The sequence below is a fragment of the Gasterosteus aculeatus genome, chromosome 17, assembly GCF_964276395.1.
Source record: "Gasterosteus aculeatus chromosome 17, fGasAcu3.hap1.1, whole genome shotgun sequence".
NCBI lineage: Eukaryota > Metazoa > Chordata > Actinopteri > Perciformes > Gasterosteidae > Gasterosteus > Gasterosteus aculeatus.
This window is the reverse complement of record NC_135705.1, coordinates 15,494,084-15,512,788: the sequence shown is the minus strand read 5'-3', so window position 1 is coordinate 15,512,788 and position 18,705 is coordinate 15,494,084. Positions and strand designations below refer to the sequence as shown.

The 18,705-nt window shown below is 38.3% G+C and overlaps 2 protein-coding genes across 2 annotated transcripts in view; both read left to right on the top strand.

Moving 5' to 3' along the window:
- The window catches only part of cd8b (cd8 beta), a 42,571-nt gene that overhangs the window by 7,373 nt on the left and 16,493 nt on the right, over positions 1–18,705 (top strand). The gene's annotated exons all lie outside the window — the stretch shown is intronic.
- Positions 1–18,705, top strand: part of LOC120835571 (dynein axonemal heavy chain 8-like) — a 30,410-nt gene that overhangs the window by 3,664 nt on the left and 8,041 nt on the right. The window contains exons 9-67 of the mRNA XM_078091703.1: positions 902–1,009; positions 1,097–1,198; positions 1,282–1,428; positions 1,517–1,711; positions 1,839–1,915; positions 2,015–2,114; positions 2,228–2,347; positions 2,443–2,578; positions 2,690–2,877; positions 2,954–3,034; positions 3,257–3,373; positions 3,552–3,671; positions 4,120–4,258; positions 4,371–4,477; positions 4,557–4,660; positions 4,734–4,839; positions 4,952–5,127; positions 5,186–5,229; positions 5,321–5,493; positions 5,575–5,701; positions 6,174–6,409; positions 6,717–6,821; positions 6,925–7,038; positions 7,194–7,256; positions 7,573–7,673; positions 7,797–7,934; positions 8,209–8,449; positions 8,561–8,760; positions 8,907–9,060; positions 9,148–9,311; positions 9,747–9,849; positions 9,942–10,046; positions 10,144–10,305; positions 10,673–10,897; positions 10,993–11,165; positions 11,258–11,436; positions 11,512–11,699; positions 11,808–11,894; positions 11,986–12,093; positions 12,176–12,310; positions 12,415–12,576; positions 12,903–13,149; positions 13,479–13,720; positions 13,809–13,949; positions 14,036–14,267; positions 14,356–14,498; positions 14,606–14,740; positions 14,821–14,943; positions 15,037–15,250; positions 15,345–15,454; positions 15,525–15,688; positions 15,769–15,961; positions 16,054–16,176; positions 16,265–16,395; positions 16,638–16,791; positions 17,627–17,791; positions 17,986–18,212; positions 18,330–18,448; positions 18,545–18,648. Of these exons, the coding sequence (XP_077947829.1) occupies positions 902–1,009; positions 1,097–1,198; positions 1,282–1,428; positions 1,517–1,711; positions 1,839–1,915; positions 2,015–2,114; positions 2,228–2,347; positions 2,443–2,578; positions 2,690–2,877; positions 2,954–3,034; positions 3,257–3,373; positions 3,552–3,671; positions 4,120–4,258; positions 4,371–4,477; positions 4,557–4,660; positions 4,734–4,839; positions 4,952–5,127; positions 5,186–5,229; positions 5,321–5,493; positions 5,575–5,701; positions 6,174–6,409; positions 6,717–6,821; positions 6,925–7,038; positions 7,194–7,256; positions 7,573–7,673; positions 7,797–7,934; positions 8,209–8,449; positions 8,561–8,760; positions 8,907–9,060; positions 9,148–9,311; positions 9,747–9,849; positions 9,942–10,046; positions 10,144–10,305; positions 10,673–10,897; positions 10,993–11,165; positions 11,258–11,436; positions 11,512–11,699; positions 11,808–11,894; positions 11,986–12,093; positions 12,176–12,310; positions 12,415–12,576; positions 12,903–13,149; positions 13,479–13,720; positions 13,809–13,949; positions 14,036–14,267; positions 14,356–14,498; positions 14,606–14,740; positions 14,821–14,943; positions 15,037–15,250; positions 15,345–15,454; positions 15,525–15,688; positions 15,769–15,961; positions 16,054–16,176; positions 16,265–16,395; positions 16,638–16,791; positions 17,627–17,791; positions 17,986–18,212; positions 18,330–18,448; positions 18,545–18,648 (8,577 nt within the window). The remainder of the gene's footprint in view (positions 1–901; positions 1,010–1,096; positions 1,199–1,281; positions 1,429–1,516; positions 1,712–1,838; positions 1,916–2,014; positions 2,115–2,227; positions 2,348–2,442; positions 2,579–2,689; positions 2,878–2,953; positions 3,035–3,256; positions 3,374–3,551; positions 3,672–4,119; positions 4,259–4,370; positions 4,478–4,556; positions 4,661–4,733; positions 4,840–4,951; positions 5,128–5,185; positions 5,230–5,320; positions 5,494–5,574; positions 5,702–6,173; positions 6,410–6,716; positions 6,822–6,924; positions 7,039–7,193; positions 7,257–7,572; positions 7,674–7,796; positions 7,935–8,208; positions 8,450–8,560; positions 8,761–8,906; positions 9,061–9,147; positions 9,312–9,746; positions 9,850–9,941; positions 10,047–10,143; positions 10,306–10,672; positions 10,898–10,992; positions 11,166–11,257; positions 11,437–11,511; positions 11,700–11,807; positions 11,895–11,985; positions 12,094–12,175; positions 12,311–12,414; positions 12,577–12,902; positions 13,150–13,478; positions 13,721–13,808; positions 13,950–14,035; positions 14,268–14,355; positions 14,499–14,605; positions 14,741–14,820; positions 14,944–15,036; positions 15,251–15,344; positions 15,455–15,524; positions 15,689–15,768; positions 15,962–16,053; positions 16,177–16,264; positions 16,396–16,637; positions 16,792–17,626; positions 17,792–17,985; positions 18,213–18,329; positions 18,449–18,544; positions 18,649–18,705) is intronic.

Sequence of the window (18,705 nt, the reverse complement as noted above, 5' to 3'; positions counted from 1 at the left end):
TGGGCAAAACTGCCGTGCACGGTAAGAGGACAATTGTAAACGTGAAGAAAAACGCCTGGTGACGCGTGGGGAATATGTCAGAGGGACGAGCGCACATAATTGATATGACATTTATATATAAGCTTTCTGTGGTCCGCGGCCCGGTGATTGGTGACCACTGCTATAGAGTATTATAAGTAAATGAGGATTAAAAAATAATTCCCTAGATGTTGAGCGACCAGAATATAAAGGCATTTTTTATCATCGTTTAGAAATGTCTGTGATGTTTACATTTCTAAACGATGATAAAAAATGCCTTTATATTCTGGTCGCTCAACATCTAGGGAATTATTTTTTAATCCTCATTTATATATATATATATATATATATATATATATATATTGATCTGTATATATATATATATATATATATATATATATATATATATATATATATATATATGTGAAATTCACGGTCACCATTTCCCTGCATCATGTTGCAGCCCATGTGTCGAGAGTGTATGGGTAAACAGTGACCTCTAGTGGACGTCAGGTCATAATAAAAGACACAGCAACTCAAGTTAGTTTAGAGACAGCTAAGCAGCAGATTAGAAACACTGTAGAACTGCACTGTAGAAAAAGTCTTGTCTTAAACTTGACAAGTTATTGACCATAACCACTCAACAAAGTTCTTGAAACTACTATCTTACTAAATAATTGCATGTATTGTTTCCTATTACAACTGGATCTGGTATCCCAATTGTAGGAAAGGCATTCCCTGTGACCCATCCACATTACTAAAAGTCCAAAAATGTACTGGTAACATGCAGGATGGAACTTTTAAGAACGTCATGTATTCATGCAAGTTTGTGAAGTAATTTTTTATGGGAACATTAATTAAAAACATGGATGTGTGATTTCAGGTCACCATGATGAAAAGTGTGCAAAATGTCATCAATGCTATTCGAATGATTTACAGCGTGTCCCTATACTACAACACCACTGAAAGGATATCTGCATTGTTAATAACAGTAAGCGTCTTGTTTTCAGAAAGATATAATTTATTGTTTAAAAAACTGGAGGAATCAATTACATTTTTTTCCTGAAAATAATTCCAGGTCACAAATCAGATGGTCACAGCGTGCAGATCATATATTACTGACAATGGCACATGTCTAATATGGGACAAGAATGCTAAGGAAATGGTCAAGAAAATGCAGGTAATGATGACACTTATTACAGTAGAACACTTTGACATCAGCATGTAACTGTTTTCAAATGCACTATTCTTTGTTTTTGGTAGGAATGTATCTGCTTATATGAGGAATATCAGTCTTGCTTCCAGAAGACAAAGAAACAAATAATGGAAAAACCTGGAAAGGGGTCATTTGAAGTTTCAGAGAAGCAGATTTTTTGCAAGTTTGAGGGCTTCTGCAAGCAACTACAAAAGGTTGCACACATCTTTTTAATTTTTTCAATTTCAATTGCAGTTTCACCATAACACCTAGAGATGTAACATTATATGGTATTTGTCGCAGATCACACAAATTCTTACCGTGTTCAAGAACTTCAAATCTCTTGAAACATCTAATATTGAGGGCATTGAGATTCTGGCCAGGCAATTCCACACGGTTTTCCTGAACATGAAAAAGACGCCGTATGATATTTTGGCTCCAAGGACAGAATTTGGTACAGATTTCACAAAGTTTATGACTCAAATCAGCCATATTGAGGTATGTATTTATTTCTTCTATTTATATTATGTGGTGTAAGGAGCTTCTATCCTGTCACTGTCTCCGTCCTGTCCTGTCACATTTATCATTGCTTTCATATTCATATTTTGTCTGTCCTTATCTACAGAAACAGCTGAAGGCATTTATGAGTTCATGCTTCACACAAATCATCTCATCTCAGCAATCTCTGTCCCTAATACAGCGGTCAGTATAAGATTTCCCTATGATTATTTAAACTGGATTCTTTGGCAATATAATACAAAAATAAATGTAACACTAATCTCACAAGTTTCCGTTTTGCAGTTTTCAGAGGCTGAATATACCCTGTCTTGAGACAGACATTTCCAAACTTTTGAGTCTCATTCTTCAGCACTATGCCTCTGAAGTAGAGTTTGTGAGAAAGGTATCCACATTTTAGAATTAAAATAGAGAATGGTAATAAAATATTACAAGAAATCTGAATGTTGATGTTTTTGCATGAATGAGCTAATCCGCTTCAGTACATTATCTTTGCAGCTCTATGACCAAAAGAAAGATGAGCCCCCCTTGGGTAGAAACATGCCTCCAGTGGCTCTAAAGATTGATTGGGTTAGGCATCTCTACAAAAAAATAGAGGAACCCATTGCATACATTAAAGTAAGGCTGCATTTATCCCACCAAAACAACATAAAATTCTTAATTGTTTTGTACAGCATTGGTTTCATGTTAGATGTATCTGTTGTAATTTACAGAAAAGCTCTGACATCTTGTGCAGCCCCGAGGGACAAGATGTGGTAAAACTGTACAACAAAACTGCAGCTGTGTTTGTAGAGTTTGAATCTGTTTACCACAGAGCATGGATGGATGAAGTATCAAAACTTGAATATGGTTGGTTTTCTCAATCTGACCTAATACGTTTATGCCAAAGATGTGCACAATGCCCTCTGTAGTTATATCAGTTTCTAATGGTTTCTCTGCATTCTGTTTCATATTCAACAGTCTTGAATATTACACTGCTTGTTCGTCACCCAGAAACCGCTAAATTAGTGGTCAACTTTGACCCTAAAGTAACTGAGGTAATTTTAGATACTAAGTGGTTGTTGAAGATGGGTCTGGAGGTTCCAAAACAGGCTTTGCGTCTGCTCAAGATGGAAAGCGAGATCAAGGCCAACCATCTTCGACTGCAGGTAAATTATAACACGTTATCAGTGATGGATGGTTACCTTAGTGTAAAATGACTTGAATGTCTTATTGTTTTTGTAGACCATTTTGGCAGACTATGAGTCGACTTGTGAGAGCATTCCGGCGGAATTCACCTCCCTGATGGCTCCAAAGATAAGAAATGTAAGCAGTCTCTAAATACAATACATTTAGAAATAGAGCATATAATTATATTGGGAAATCTGTAGTCTGCACCAGAAAGTGTAAATTCTAGGTTTAGAACTAACCTTTTAACAATGTTATATATAGATTGTCTTCCTGAGAAGTTAAAATTGCATAATTTATCAGAGCTTCCAGAGATTCTTTCTGTGCTATTTTGATCTTATGTCTTTGGTCAATTAAAAGGTGGAATCTGTGCTTCGCCATGAGGCAGTGCTGCTCACCTGGTCATCCTTCCTGCTGGACAAGTTCTTCCAAAATGTTGACACTGCTTTGGTTGAGCTCAAACATCTCCTAAAGAAGGTATCGTACTGAATAGAAATATTAACGAAAAGGTTAACTATTTTTCCTTTTTTTATTTTTTTTTTTATTTTTTATTTGCAAAACAAAAATCTGTAATGCAATGTGTGTATGTACCATGTATAAAATGCTGCACACACCCATACACACAAAGCGCATTTTTAATTTATTTTATTTACAGGTGCTGGATATCTGTACGATACACATTGACGATGTTCTTACAGACATCTCTGAGACTGTGCTAATTGAGCTCCCTGAATGTCATGCGTTTTCAATGCAGGAATTGATTGACCATAATGAGGTATGTACTAGGGCTCTAACTAACGACCTAGTTATTTGATTAACTGCTTGATCATCTTATCAATTGATCGATTAGTTATGTCAATGAATTGTCAGAAAACAGCGAAGAATGGCGAAGAATTTCAGTAGATGATCTTGCTCAAATGTCTTGTTGTTCCATCCACAACTCAAAAATGTTAGGATGTTCAACTTTACCATTTGCTCGACCCTCGTCATCACAGCTATCCCAGATATTTGCCTCAGAACTAATAATAGTCTTACCCTCATCAGAACCAACACACCAAATAAATGAAAATGGTGCTCTGTAAATACTTTATGTGAAAATAGGCTGTTTGCTATCCAGTGGTCCTTTTCGTTTAAGAAGCTGACAATATATCAATGTTTTACTGCTTCTGTCTATCCCAAGTGGCTTAAAACTAATTTACCAATTCACTCATATCATTTTTCAGAAAGAATGTAAGGAGTGGGCAAAGACACTAAACTCCAAGTGTAGTTGTATTAAAGAAGCCGTAAAGGAGCTGGGGAAAGTCTTCAGTTCCATTTATGTTTCAAAAGGCACCGAGAAGACTGCAAAGGAACCGGTTTCAGGTGCTGTTAAATCATAAATTCAAGTGTTTTGGTAACCATCATACAGTAGCCTAAATTAAAATATATTTCTGTATATGTATATTATTTCATTTTTTCCCTGTGAACATTTTAGTACGGACGAGTGTGACATTCTCCAGTGAGAGCAGGAAGCTCCCTGATGAGGATGGGGGACTGGATTTAGAAGATCCAGACAGAAATAAAGCCATCAAATTTGAAAAGGTACTTTACATATACATTGCTTTTATAAACAGTATACCAACAAATATGTTAATGCTTCAACTATAAATCTCAATTTTAGGACTTTAAGGTGCTCTATGAACACTTTAGTGCAAGGATATTAGAAGCACTGGTCAAGACAACTAAGCTTTCTCTGGATATCCTCAAAAAGAGAATTTGTGTTAGGTAAGTGCTTCTCCATAATTCAATATATAAATAGAATTCCAATATTTAAGAGAAACTATATGATCCCTTACAGCTCTACGTCAATAAAAGGGACGTATGGTAAATTCCAGAAGTCAATATCTGAGATTAAGACAGTCCCGCTCATAACATGTGCAGTCCAGCTGGTTATTCCCAAAGTGGTGAGTTTCTACTGCTCATTGGTTACTGATTCCACTTCATAATAAGTATCCTTGAAGAGCAATAAATAATTACTTACCATATTGTTAAACGATTGTCATTTATTGTCATCAGGTCATTATTCCGAATGTAGATGAGATCCAACTGGCCATAAATCGACTAACTGACATGGTGTTGGAAATCAGCAAGGGCATTGTTTGGCAGCAGGGCTACAGTCCCAATGGTGCAAATAACAAAGGTAAACCATTATTGGCATGCGCAAAGGTGATGAAAAAAACCCTGAAGCACAAGTAGAAAGAAATTGCATACTGCTTAATCAAAAATGTGATGAAAATATATGGGTCTAAGTGAACAACAAATCATTTGGTACATATTTTTCTGTCAAAATACATGTTTGTTTTAATAAAATAAAAAAATAATAAGATCCACCACATCATTGTCTGCTCTTATTCATGGTATTTTGTCATGTTTGTGATCTCGCAGGCGGAGAAAAGGTAAATTTTTACTACCAAGTTGTTGAACAAAACGAAATCAAAAAGGTTTCACTCCTTCTGAAATCAGCATTCAGCTCCCAAAGAGGACAAGCATCTGATTTTCTAAAGCAGTTTGAACAATTCAGTGAGATCTGGGATGAAGACAGGAACCTCAAAATCAAGGTTTGTTTTTCTTAACATAACATTGGTATAGAAGTATACTGTTCATTTTCCTATAATAATACCATCATGTCCATCATCAAGGAATCCATGGGAAGCAATCCATCCTTGATCCAGATTAAATATGAACTCCAACGCTATGACTCAATCGAACAAGAAATTGATGATATCAAACCCATCATTGTTTTGGGGTTAACTGAATTGTCAACAGGTAAGGTCACCGTAATATGTTACAGACAGGAACCAGGTGAAGTTATTTTTTTATTTATTCATTGTTTTTTGGTGTCTTATCTGACCGTACACAACATTTCACAATGTCTGGGTGAAATTCCACTTCCTAAATGGAGAGAAATAGTTAGTTTTGCTGCACAAACACAGAAAAAAATAATACAAAAAAGTAATACAGTGGTCGCACAAAAAAGTTTTTAAGGACTAGCCATTTTTTTGTACAGATATTTCTATCTGAGCAAAAGCGGTGGACCAACTAAAACAAAATTGCCATCTCTTCCGCACAAAGAAACAAGAAACATTCTGCACCAAGAATAAGCATCCGCTTTGTTATAATGAACATTTGATTTAAACGCAAAATGTTGTTTACATCATCACTTGTAGCTTGTATCTGCTTTTAGAATGATGTGTGTTATATAGTAGGGGAATGCAAATCCTGTCTCTTGTGTCCACAGAGCCATTAAAGCAGTCCTTGAAAGTTGAGACCAAAGCCTGGAAGAGACTGTTGTGCAAATACCTCAAGGATGAGTACAGGAAGAAAATGATTGACAACAGCATACATACTAACAAATATCTTGGACAACTATCTCATCCTGTGACTAATCTGGAGGATGTGCGTCGCACCATGAGGGCCCTGACTAAACTCCGGGATGCCGAAATTCAAACTGACGTGACATTGACTTCCATTAAGGTATGAATGGCAATCTATTCCTTCGTACAGACCAACAGAATATCCAAGGGATGTTTTTTAGGGGTAGGAAAACCGGTACAGGTGAGAAGAGCCAATATCATCCAGGAAGTCAATTAAATGATATATTAGTTTGTAGACTTAACAGACACCAAAACAATATTTGTGGAGATTGTGGTTTCCATCGGAATCAAAATTCATGGTTATGCTCATTTAAATTTGTGTGCTCATACATGTTCTACATGGTCTTTTATAAGTTGATTCATGTAGCCGTTGAATCACGATCATATGATGATGTTCTATTTTACAGGAAGCATATGATACGTTGACCAAATATGAAATAGAGGTGACCAAAAGAGAGGCAGAGGGACTGGATAACATGAGACATTTATTTACAAAGCTTCAATCTAAAGCTGTTAGTATCATCTCTTTATTCATACTTTTGATAGATTTGATATTTTAGAATGTGCTCTTCACTAACTCAGCTGTGAATTTTTTTTTTATCCCGACTTTTCCAGAGATCAGTGCAAGATGAGCTTGTTCGTATGCAGCCCAAGTTAAAAAAAAACCTTCTGGATGGTGTTGCCATTTTCCAAAATGATGTTGGCACTTTTTTGAGACAATATGATTCAGTAAGTACTTGGTGTGACGCATCAGAGGCAGAGGGATCCGTTTGCAGCGTGATTTATTAATCAGAGTAGTCAAACAGGCAATGGTCAGGACCGGCAGACACAGTGGTGGAGACTTCTTATTGATTCATTTAAACTAATCATGGCCTTGTTTTTAGGAAGGCCCCATGGTCGATGGAATACCTCCCCAGGAAGCCAGCCGCCGACTCCAGATCTGTCAAGTAACACTGTTAAATAATTGTATACCCTACTACTGCACACAGGTCAATGATGCCTGAACAGCATTCAAACAAATAGGAAAGGCTAAAAACATTTCAATCACGGTAAAGATTGATTGAAATTGTAAGATCTGTATAATGTATAAGATCCTCCACTTTAAAAGAAACTCTTGATCAAGGTGGATTTCTTTTTCTTCATTTTGGTCTTTCGATATCTGATTGTATTTTAATGTTTATTCTAAGGGTTTAATCTAATTAATAATTTATTCTTTCTTTTTCGATTTTCGATCCTATTCAAAAACATTTGTTTTTTCTTCAGGTCAGATTTGAAGAACTGTGGAGAAATTTCACCATGTATACGTTTGGGGAGCAGCTCCTTGGCTTGCCAGTCACAAATTTTGACTCTCTAGAAAATAAAAAGTGGGTTACAACTCGCAAAAGCATCACATTACCAGAACAATGACAATTCTCGATTATAATAATCAATTGTATCATTTTGTAATGTATTTAGACTGATGGATATACATTGTTCTATTGCCTTAGAAAAGAGCTTGAACTGCTACAGAAACTCTACAGCCTCTATGATGCAGTGATGAGTAAGATTAGCGGTTACTTTGGCATTCTATGGACAAATCTGGATATTGAGAAGATCAATGGAGAACTTTTAGAATTTCAGAACAGGTAATCCAAGTATTTATTTTAAACCTCCCCCCTTTGAAGATACAACCAATTTACTCTGCACTGATTCATTTTTTAGGATTGGGAACAATTTTCCTTTTAGTTAGGCATGTGTCAATATAAAAACTGTATAGAACATAACTCATCTTGCCCAGATTAATGCAATATTATATATTTAATTCCTGTAAAAAGTAAGTTTCTCAAATATATTTAGTGGAAACCCCAAACTACAAGTGTTTAAGGATTCTTTCAGACATCCATGATTAACCCTATGTAGGTGCCGAAAGCTCCCAAAAGGACTGAAGAACTGGCAAGCCTTCCAAGACCTGAAGAAGACGATTGATGATTTCAATGAGTCATGCCCTCTGCTTGAGATGATGGCAAACAAATCTGTGATGAGGAGACACTGGGACAGGATCACAGACCTGACTGGGCACCCATTTGACGTGGAATCCAAAACCTTTACACTGCAGAATATCATGGAAGCACCTCTGTTAAAGTACAAGGATGATATTGAGGTTTGTCCGGATTTTGGATACTGTGGTTGCAACCTGCCCTAATCTCAAATTACATTACCTGTATTTTACTCTGCTCTCCACCCTACTAAACTGGGCTTTTTGCATCCGTAGGACATCTGCATTTCAGCTGATAAGGAGAAGGATATTGATGCCAAGTTGTCACAAGTGAAAGAAGTGTGGATCAGCAAGACCCTGAGCTTGATGACGTTCAAGGATAGGGGTGAACTGATGTTGAAAGGGGGCGACACAGCAGAGATTCTTACCATCCTGGAGGACAGTCTGATGGTGCTGGGATCACTGCTAAGCAACAGGTACAGCGGAGCAAGAGCAACTTGAAATGAGATTTCAAAATGCTCACCAAAATCCATTTTTAACACCAAGTAGAAAAAAGCAATTGAGTCCATCAAAAGGAAACATTTGTGAAGTATTGATGCATATCAATTTGGTTATTTTATAGGTACAGTGCCTACTACAAAGTAGAGCTCCAGGACTGGGTGTCGAAGCTTACAATCTCATCTGAAGTCATTGAACAGTGGGTTATTGTGCAAAACCTATGGATCTACTTGGAGGCTGTGTTTGTTGGGGGTGACATAGCAAAAGACCTCCCACAGGTATGGTTAATATTTTGTATTCTAAAAAAATTAATGTTCAGCTCTTCCTTAGTACAATAAAAACATAATTAATATTTCCCAATTTAGGAATCAAAGCGTTTTCAGAACATTGACAAGTCCTGGATTACAATCATGCAGCGAGCCCAAAAAGTCCCAAATGTGGTGGAGTGTTGTACGGGCGAATCAACTCTGGCAGAGCTCCTACCAGATCTTCAAAAACAGCTGGAATTTTGTCAAAAATCTCTTGCTGGGTAAATACGTTTTTTTCTTTCAGTACGTAAAGTTGCTATTTTATTCCTGAAAATCCTCAAATGTAGAACTAACGTGTTAGTGCATTGTATTGTATTTGTATTTATTTAAATGTCAGGGATCTCTTCTAGTCTTTCTATAAACTGCTACTGTTCTAGTCTATTCCGTAGAAAGAGATTGAAGCAGCATATAAATGTTGTTATTTTGCAACTGCATTGTTTCAAAGTAAATGCAAAAAGTTATTTTTATTGAATTACTTACGTCAATAATAATGTCTCTGCCTTTCCTGTAAATCATTTTTAGTTGGGAAATTGTGGTCAACAGACTTAGTAATTCTCTTTTTTTTCAATACTTTTTGGCAATCCTCACATCATGTAAATGCTTTGACCCTGTTGATGGGAGGCGATGTGTTAACTGGAGATGATGTCATCTGACAGGTACTTGGAGAAAAAGAGGCTTCTCTTCCCACGGTTCTTCTTTGTTTCTGATCCGGCCCTTTTGGAAATCCTTGGACAAGCTAGTGATTCTCACACAATTCAGGTTAGATCATTGATTTTCACTTGTTAAATTAAAAAAAACAAAAAAAACATGAAGTTGTAGTAAGACTAATTCGTGCTACAATTATTTTTTAGTCACATCTTCTCGGACTGTTCGACAATATTAATGAAGTGGAGTTTCATGCAACTGAGTATGACAAGATATTGGCAGTTTTTTCACAAGAAGGAGAAAAACTACTGGTATGTAATGTGAGGAAAATCTAAATGTACCGTAAATTGTACTTGAGTAAGTGCGCTTTATCGTGTGTGTGTGTGTGTGTGTGTGTGTGTGGTTCAGCTGGACAGTCCTGTCATGGCACAGGGACCAGTGGAGCTGTGGCTCGGGGAGCTGTTGTTACAACAGCAGGCTTCATTAAACTCTGTTATCAAAACTTCCGATCTGGAGATCAACGATGCAGACTTCGATCTTCTCTTTTTCCTCAACAAGTTTCAAGCACAGGTCAGAGGGCAGTTGTTGTGCCAGTCGCACCTTAATACCTTTGTGTTAGATATCAGGTCTATACAAGGTTTAGGGAATAGTTCACCATGATCCAAGTGTAACAAGTTACAATCATGACCAGAACTCTTGAGCTTTTGACCATAGCTGCTTGTAGATGTTTTGTCAACAGAAGATTTACACACTGTCCTCACCAAGGTAAAAAATCCTCTTTACATGCGTGTAAACATTTAGTAATTGAGAAACATTTTAGTATTGAGAAACATAAAGAAAGATTTGCAACATCAATAGTTCTTTAAGGGTTTTCAAATACACAACAGCAGTTCATGAGATGCATTATATCCCGTATTGTTTGCTTTTACTCTTTCAGGTTGGCTTGCTCGGAATCCAGATGATTTGGACGAGAGATGCAGAAGATGCACTAAAGATAGCCGAAGATGACAGGGAGGCCATGCCATTTACCAAAACTAAATTTCTTGATCTACTCAGGGCACTCATTAAACAAACCACCCATAACCTGAGCAAATTTGACAGAGTCAAATATGAGACTCTCGTCACAATCCATGTGCACCAGAGTGATATATTTAATGACCTTGTAGGTTCTCTAAAAAATCATCATATCATATTATTCAATGGCTCTTATTATCATTCATGTAACAAATTTTGATTGATATCCTACTGTGTCCTCAGGTTAAAAAGCGTATAAAATCTCTCAGTGACTTTGAATGGCTGAAGCAGAGCAGATTTTATTTCAAATATGACCCGGACCAGGTCCTTGTGTCAATTACTAATGTGGACTTTATTTATCAGAATGAGTACCTAGGCTGTACCGACCGCCTGGTCATCACCCCTCTGACTGACAGGCAAGAGAAGATGGACTTGATTTGGTCACTTAATCATGGACTTCACTTTTCATATAGTGTTGTTAAATCAGAGAACTGTGTTTTACCAACAGGTGTTATATCACACTGTCCCAGGCTCTGGGTATGAGCATGGGAGGAGCCCCTGCAGGGCCAGCCGGCACTGGGAAGACTGAAACTGTTAAAGACATGGGTCGCTGCCTCGGCAAGTATGTGGTAGTGTTCAACTGCTCGGATCAAATGGACTTCAGAGGACTTGGCAGGATATACAAAGGTAAATGTATCCCCGGTAAAACATCCAGCAGTTGGACATAGAACTACAGTTATCTCAAGATGTATTCTTTTTCAGGCCTTGCTCAGTCTGGGTCCTGGGGCTGTTTTGATGAGTTTAACAGAATCGACCTGCCAGTGCTTTCTGTTGCTGCGCAGCAGATCTACATTGTGCTGACGGCACGCAAAAATCACAAAAGCAGTTTCGTCTTTAGCGATGGAGACGTTGTAAATCTAAATCCAGAGTTTGGCCTATTTATCACCATGGTAGGACACACAAATGTATAGGAAGCTCACAAGAAACACTAGACATACACTGTATATACACAAAGGCTGACAATCAATTACTAGAACTATTTGTAATCCCATGTTTAGAACCCTGGATATGCAGGTCGTCAGGAACTTCCTGAAAACCTAAAAGTGCAATTCCGGACAGTTTCAATGATGGTGCCTGACCGGCAGGTGGGTCAAAGCTACTTTTTTTGAAAAGTAATATTACTCCACCTGCGCTAGTTTTCACCCGCGGTCAACTCTCTTCTGTTTTCTTTGGCAGATCATCATGAGAGTGAAACTAGCCAGTTGTGGATTCAATGAGAATGTCGTCTTAGCCCAGAAATTCTTTGTTCTCTACAAATTGTGTGAAGAACAGCTTACAAAACAGGTTAGAAGTTTGTTGCCAGCGCTTGATTACCGTTTTTGTTTGATTTTGATGATATGAACACAAAGCCTCTGCTTTTTGCCAGGTTCACTATGACTTTGGCCTGAGGAACATTCTGTCCGTGTTAAGAACACTTGGGGCCAATAAAAGAGCACGACCTGATGACACCGAGTCCAGCACCGTCATGAGAGTGCTGCGAGACATGAATCTTTCTAAATTAGTATGACCGAACTCCATGTTAACCACTTTACATTATATGATATACTTTGGAAGCATAGTACTCTGTCAGCTGAGACTGTATGTGAATCTTTTGGTATTGTTCAGGTGGATGAGGATGAGCCCCTTTTCCTTAGCCTAATCAATGACTTATTCCCTGGTATCCTGCTGGATGGGAGCACGTATGTTGAACTTCAAGCTGCTGTTTCCCATCAAGTTGAGCTTGCTGGTATTGTCAACCACCCACCGTGGAACCTTAAACTGGTTCAGGTACTTGAAAAGATCTTCCTCTGAATCTTGAAGTCACTACAAAAGGAACAGGGAATGATGACAAAAAATGGCAGTTTCAGCCTCTCATTTTTTTTGTGGCAAGCGTCCTTCTTCAGGGTTCTCCCACACCTCCATAACTATATAGATATAGACAGCCCTCTTGCTGATTATCTTGTTAATTATGTTGGTCACAAAGAGGCATTAGTAGTTCATTTATTTATGTTCTGTTAACAGTTAAAAGTTCCTCTCAGTCACCGTTTTGTGTGTTGTGAAGCCATGGTTCGGATTATACGTAACTAATAGGTTCATGCTACTGTCATTATCAGCTTTACGAGACTTCAAGGGTGCGTCATGGCCTGATGATGTTGGGCCCAAGTGGTGCTGGTAAGACCACAGTCATCAACTTGCTCATGCGAGCTATGAGTGAATGCGGCTCGCCGCACAGGGAGATGCGCATGAACCCCAAAGCGATCACTGCACCACAGATGTTTGGTCGTCTTGATGCAGCCACCAATGATTGGACTGATGGGATCTTTTCCACTCTGTGGCGGAGGACACTGAAAGCCAAGGAAGGTTTGTAACACAGAGTTAAATACACATTCTGATTGATACTTCTCAATTCCTGTCACAAATTGCCTTTATGTATAAAAGATTGCACATCCTAAAACCCATTATTTTATTATATCACAAAGCAAGATTGAAACCATTTAGCCTTGTATTTGTTTTGCAAACAGATGACTTTTTGGCCTACTATGCATGATGTATGCTTAACCCTAAATATGTTATTGAGACAGAACTACAGATATAGTATATAAACATGTGAAAGGGGTAGAAGAGAAGAAAGAAGACTTTGAGAATTGAAGGATTGAATCATGATGGTTTTAAGAATTCTTGTACTTCAGGGGAATTCATATGGATTGTGCTCGATGGCCCCGTGGACGCCATATGGATTGAGAACCTGAATTCTGTGCTGGATGATAACAAAACTCTAACCCTGGCTAACGGTGACCGAATCACCATGTCGCCATCCTGCAAGCTGGTGTTTGAGGTGCACAACATGGATAATGCCTCCCCCGCTACTGTATCTCGGGTGGGAATGGTCTTCATGAGCTCCTCAGCTCTCAGCTGGCAACCCATTCTCCAGGTAGAGTTGTTTTATTAAATAATTAAAGAAAGACAGTTTTTGCAGAAAACAATAATTCCGATGAAAACGGAAAACTTTTTTTTTGTAGGGCTGGGCTCACAAGCACATTGCAAAAAAAGCAGGCAGCATTGTGAATTTGTACGAAAGGATATTTGACGATGCTTACTTGTATATGAAGCATAATCTTAAACCCAAAATGGAGCTTCTGGAATGCAACTACATAATGCAGGTATGTAATCAGAAATATGCTCACTTTGGATGCTTCTAACCTTTTCCCATGAAACACTGAATTATCTGAGTATGATCCACCCTCAGTCGGTGAATCTGCTGGAGGGCCTCATTCCAACCAAGAAGGCAGGGGGCTTGGCCAGTAGCAAACATCTTGAACGTCTTTTTGTCTTCTGCCTGATGTGGAGCCTGGGAGCCATTTTGGAGTTAGAGGATAGAGACAAACTAGAGGAGTACATCAGAGCTCATGGCAGTGGCATCGATTTGCCTAAAACACAGCCAGGAGAGACTATATTTGAGTACATGGTCAACACAAACGGTACAGTCTTCTTATACAATAAATGCCACCTTTTTACTGTCTTCATCTAGCGCTTCTATCTTCTGAAGTTTGCCAACTTCTGTTTCAGGTGAATGGTGTCACTGGAATGTCCTTGTGGGGGAGTATGTCTATCCGACGGATTTTGTGCCAGACTACGCCTCCATTCTTGTGCCAAATGTGGACAACACAAGAACATCTTTCTTGCTGGAGACTATTGCCAAACAACGCAAGGTGATCTAATCTATTTTAAACTCATGGAAGTATTTTCATTTATAAAATGTGTTTACATGTTGTGCTTTAATGTTTATCAGTGAACAATGAATGCTGTATTTGTATAGGCTGTACTACTTATTGGTGAACAAGGGACAGCTAAGACTGTAATGATAAAAAGTTACACAAAGAAATATGATCCTGAGACAGACCTGTCAAAGTCCCTGAACTTCTCATCTGCAACAGAACCACTGATGTTTCAGGTAGAGTATGTATTATGTTATCTTTGCACGGCTTTGTACAGATTGGAATCGTTTGCAACTTTTTTTTTCCCCAATAAAAGCGAACAATGGAAAGCTACATCGAGAAGAGGATTGGGAGCACTTATGGACCCCCAGGGGGACGCAACATGACAGTCTTCATTGATGATATCAACATGCCCATTGTCAATGAATGGGGAGATCAGGTGCTTGTATAGCAGTTTTCTTTAAATATATATATATATATACACAAATTCATGTTCTGTCTGAGTAACTGCTGTATGCAACTATCCAACTAGATTACCAATGAGATAGTACGCCAGATGATGGAAATGAGCGGCATGTACAGCCTGGACAAGCCAGGAGACTTTACCACAATTAAGGACGTACAGATTCTGGCTGCCATGATTCATCCTGGTGGTGGGAGAAACGACATTCCACAAAGACTGAAGAGACAGTTTACTGTCATAAACTGTACTCTGCCGTCCAACACATCCATCGATAAGATCTTTGGTAGCAGTCTCAAAAATGATTCATTTTCTGTCTTACTTGATTTATTTTGGATTCATGAATAACATCAATTGTTTGTCATCCTCTTTCTCTGCAGGTGTAATCGGCTGTGGATATTTCCATGCTTGCAGGAAGTTCAAGATTGAGATTTCAAATTTGGTGAAGCGCCTTGTGCCTGCTGCAAGGATTGTATGGCAGTGGACAAAGGTAATCACTTACATTATTGATTATTTGATATTATAGATTATAGATGACCTGATTCAATTTCTCATTGAAGGTAAAAATGCTTCCTACACCATCCAAGTTCCACTACATCTTCAATTTGAGAGACTTGTCAAGGATCTGGCAAGGGATGTTGAACATTAAGGCCCAGGAGTGTAATGATGTGCCTACTCTCTTGGCACTTTTCAAAAGTGAATGTACACGAGTGATTGCTGACAGGTGAAGTGCTTACATACAGCAAATCCCCTTTTAAGTACAACAAAAGCTAGAATTGCAACTGAAAGAATGTTGATTTATAGGTGCATATGCTCAGGGGACAGAGAGTGGTTTGTGAAGGCTGTATCCCGTGTGATTAAAGAGCATGTTGACCCATGTCTTGTCCCTGAACTTCATCCTGAGCCGTACTTTGTGGACTTCCTCCGAGATCCTCTTGAGCCCACTGGAGGAGAAGATGATAATACCTGTTTTGATGCTCCCAAAGTTTATGAACTGGTACGGACTTTGTATTTAGATCGTCATATCATATTTGTACTTTTGATGGATAAAACTGTCACCAAAATCAAAGCAAACTGATCTTCTTCCAGGTGCCAAATTTTGAGTTCCTGTCAGAAAAGCTAATAATGTATCAGACTCAACATAATGAGATTGTAAGAGGCTCCCACTTAGATCTGGTGTTCTTCACGGATGCCATGACTCATCTTGTCAAGGTCAGACTAAAAGTCAATCCAACCGATGAATATCCAGCAGAGCACGCAATACGTTATTCTGATTTATTTGAGACTTGCCTTTGTATAGATCTCAAGAATCATTCGAACTGACAATGGCAATGCCCTGCTTGTGGGAGTTGGAGGATCTGGGAAACAGAGCTTGACTCGCCTGGCCTCGTACATTGCTGGATACAGCGTCTTCCAGATCACATTGACAAGGTAGAAACAGCAGAAGGAAAAGTGTCAACTTTTGTGTTATAATTATAATTAACTATTGTAATTATTTGTACATTTCCATCGGTATGGTAATACTTTATGATAATTTCTTAAGATGATCAAAATTCTACTGTAAACTCTAGAAGTATCTCATGAATTGTTGTTATCCAGATGTCGTTAATTGTGAACTTTATATACAGGTATATCCTTCTTTTCTTACACTGCTATTTTTGTTTTTCCATCAGAACATACAATATAAGCAATTTCATGGATGACCTGAAGCTGTTGTACAAAAAAGCTGGCGTTGACGGAAAAGGCATCACCTTCATCTTCACAGACAATGAAATAAAAGAAGACGCCTTTCTTGAGTACCTCAACAATGTTCTTTCTTCTGGAGAGGTGAGGAACTCCCCTCAACAGTAAAACCTTAAACAATACTCATGCAGTGCCCATTCAGAATCAACGCAGCAATCCCTTAGGCCCTGTAGTACACTTGCAATATCATAAATGCATCAAACACCCAAGTCGTGGCTTATTACGTCCAGAAACGCGGGTGAAGCACACTCTGATTCATGAGGGAAAACACCAGGGCCCGACATTACCTTTGGGCAAAGGAGCCAACAGCATGGGGGCACAGCTGAAATGGTCCCGAACAGCTTTATATTTATTACAATGTTTTTGGAGATAAACAAAATTGGATTTAATACTGTAACTTAATGCAAGACTAAATAATTTAAGCAATGTTTTACTATTTTGTGTGTACTTCTACAGGAAGGAAGGAAATGTTGTATTACTATGTTAATCTAGCAAATTTTTCTTACTACGGTGCAGATTCAGATTTTACTCTAAAGTGTAAAAAACTGAAATATAATGCATTATTAATAAATATATTATCCAGTTTCATATTAGAATTTAAAGTTCCACTGTAAGCAGTTGCAGCAATCATTCCCTTTAGTGTTGGTAAGTTGGTATGAAACATAGGAAGATACAGTCAGACTCAAGGGGCCAGTAACAAGTCGCAGATTACTCACAGTCCCATTAGTAAAATATACTGGTTGGATTCTGCTTCCAGCTGGCTATCCACTTCTATGACACCATATAGAAGTCCATCTGGTAGTTATCATTGGTGCAATTCATCATTCCCTAACACAGGAAAAAAAGGAAAGAAAAATCAGTTATTGGGGGAAAGTTTTTACTGTTCCCAATTACTTCACTGTCAATTATCTCTGTGCAGGTGTCCAACCTTTTTGCTAAAGATGAGATCACTGAGATAACCCAGAACCTGATGCTTGTGATGAAAAAGGAGTTTCCTCGAGTGCCACCAACTTTTGACAATCTTTATGACTACTTTATATCCCGGGCCAGAAAGAATCTGCATGTAGTTCTTTGCTTCTCGCCGGTAGGTTGAACTTTGTTATATCTATTACACAAAAGTAGTATTCTAAAGGTAGTCAGATACTTTGTATTCCTTTATTTCCCTGTATTTGTTCTGTTTCAACGCTGCTAATTGCTGTATTAAACATTAACTTACTAAGCTTCCCCTTCAAAAGGGACCATTCACATTTGAATTACGTCATCTGCTCTGCTTGAAAGGCGGGTCAGAAGTTCTGTTCCAGATCCTTGAAGTTCCCAGGGTTAATTTCTGGCTGCACTATGGATTGGTTCACCCCGTGGCCTAAAGAGGCTCTGGTGGCTGTGTCCAATTATTTCTTGTCGGAGTTTCCAATGGTTTGTACTGCAGCTGTGAAGGCTTCTGTGGTGACCACCATGGGTACCTATCATGAAAATGTATCTGATACTTGTGAAAGCTACTTTGAAAGGTACAACACACATCTACATACACACTGCACTAAAATCTTGAGAACATCTGGATATTACTCACTCAAATGTAACAGATAAGTATTTTACCTGAATTTAAAGTTCTGTTTATCTTTCAGGTTTCGAAGAAGAACTCACGTCACCCCTAAATCCTACCTCTCATTTGTAAATGGGTACAAAACACTGTACTCTGAAAAGCACAACTTTATCAACACACTAGCAGAGCGCATGAATGTTGGTAAGAAAGCTTCAGCAGCAACGTTATGACATGTAGATGACATGTAAGGAACGCCTACTCGGAAATCTGATTTTAAAAGATGCTACCACTTTCTAGGGTTGGACAAACTGAAGGAGGCTAGTAAGTCTGTAGCCCAACTGTCCAAAGACCTTGAAGTCAAGGAAAAAGAGCTTGAAATAGCATCGAGGAATGCTGATAAGGTACATTTAACAATAAGTCTGCAATCATTTACAAGATATGCATGGATGGAAATGTAT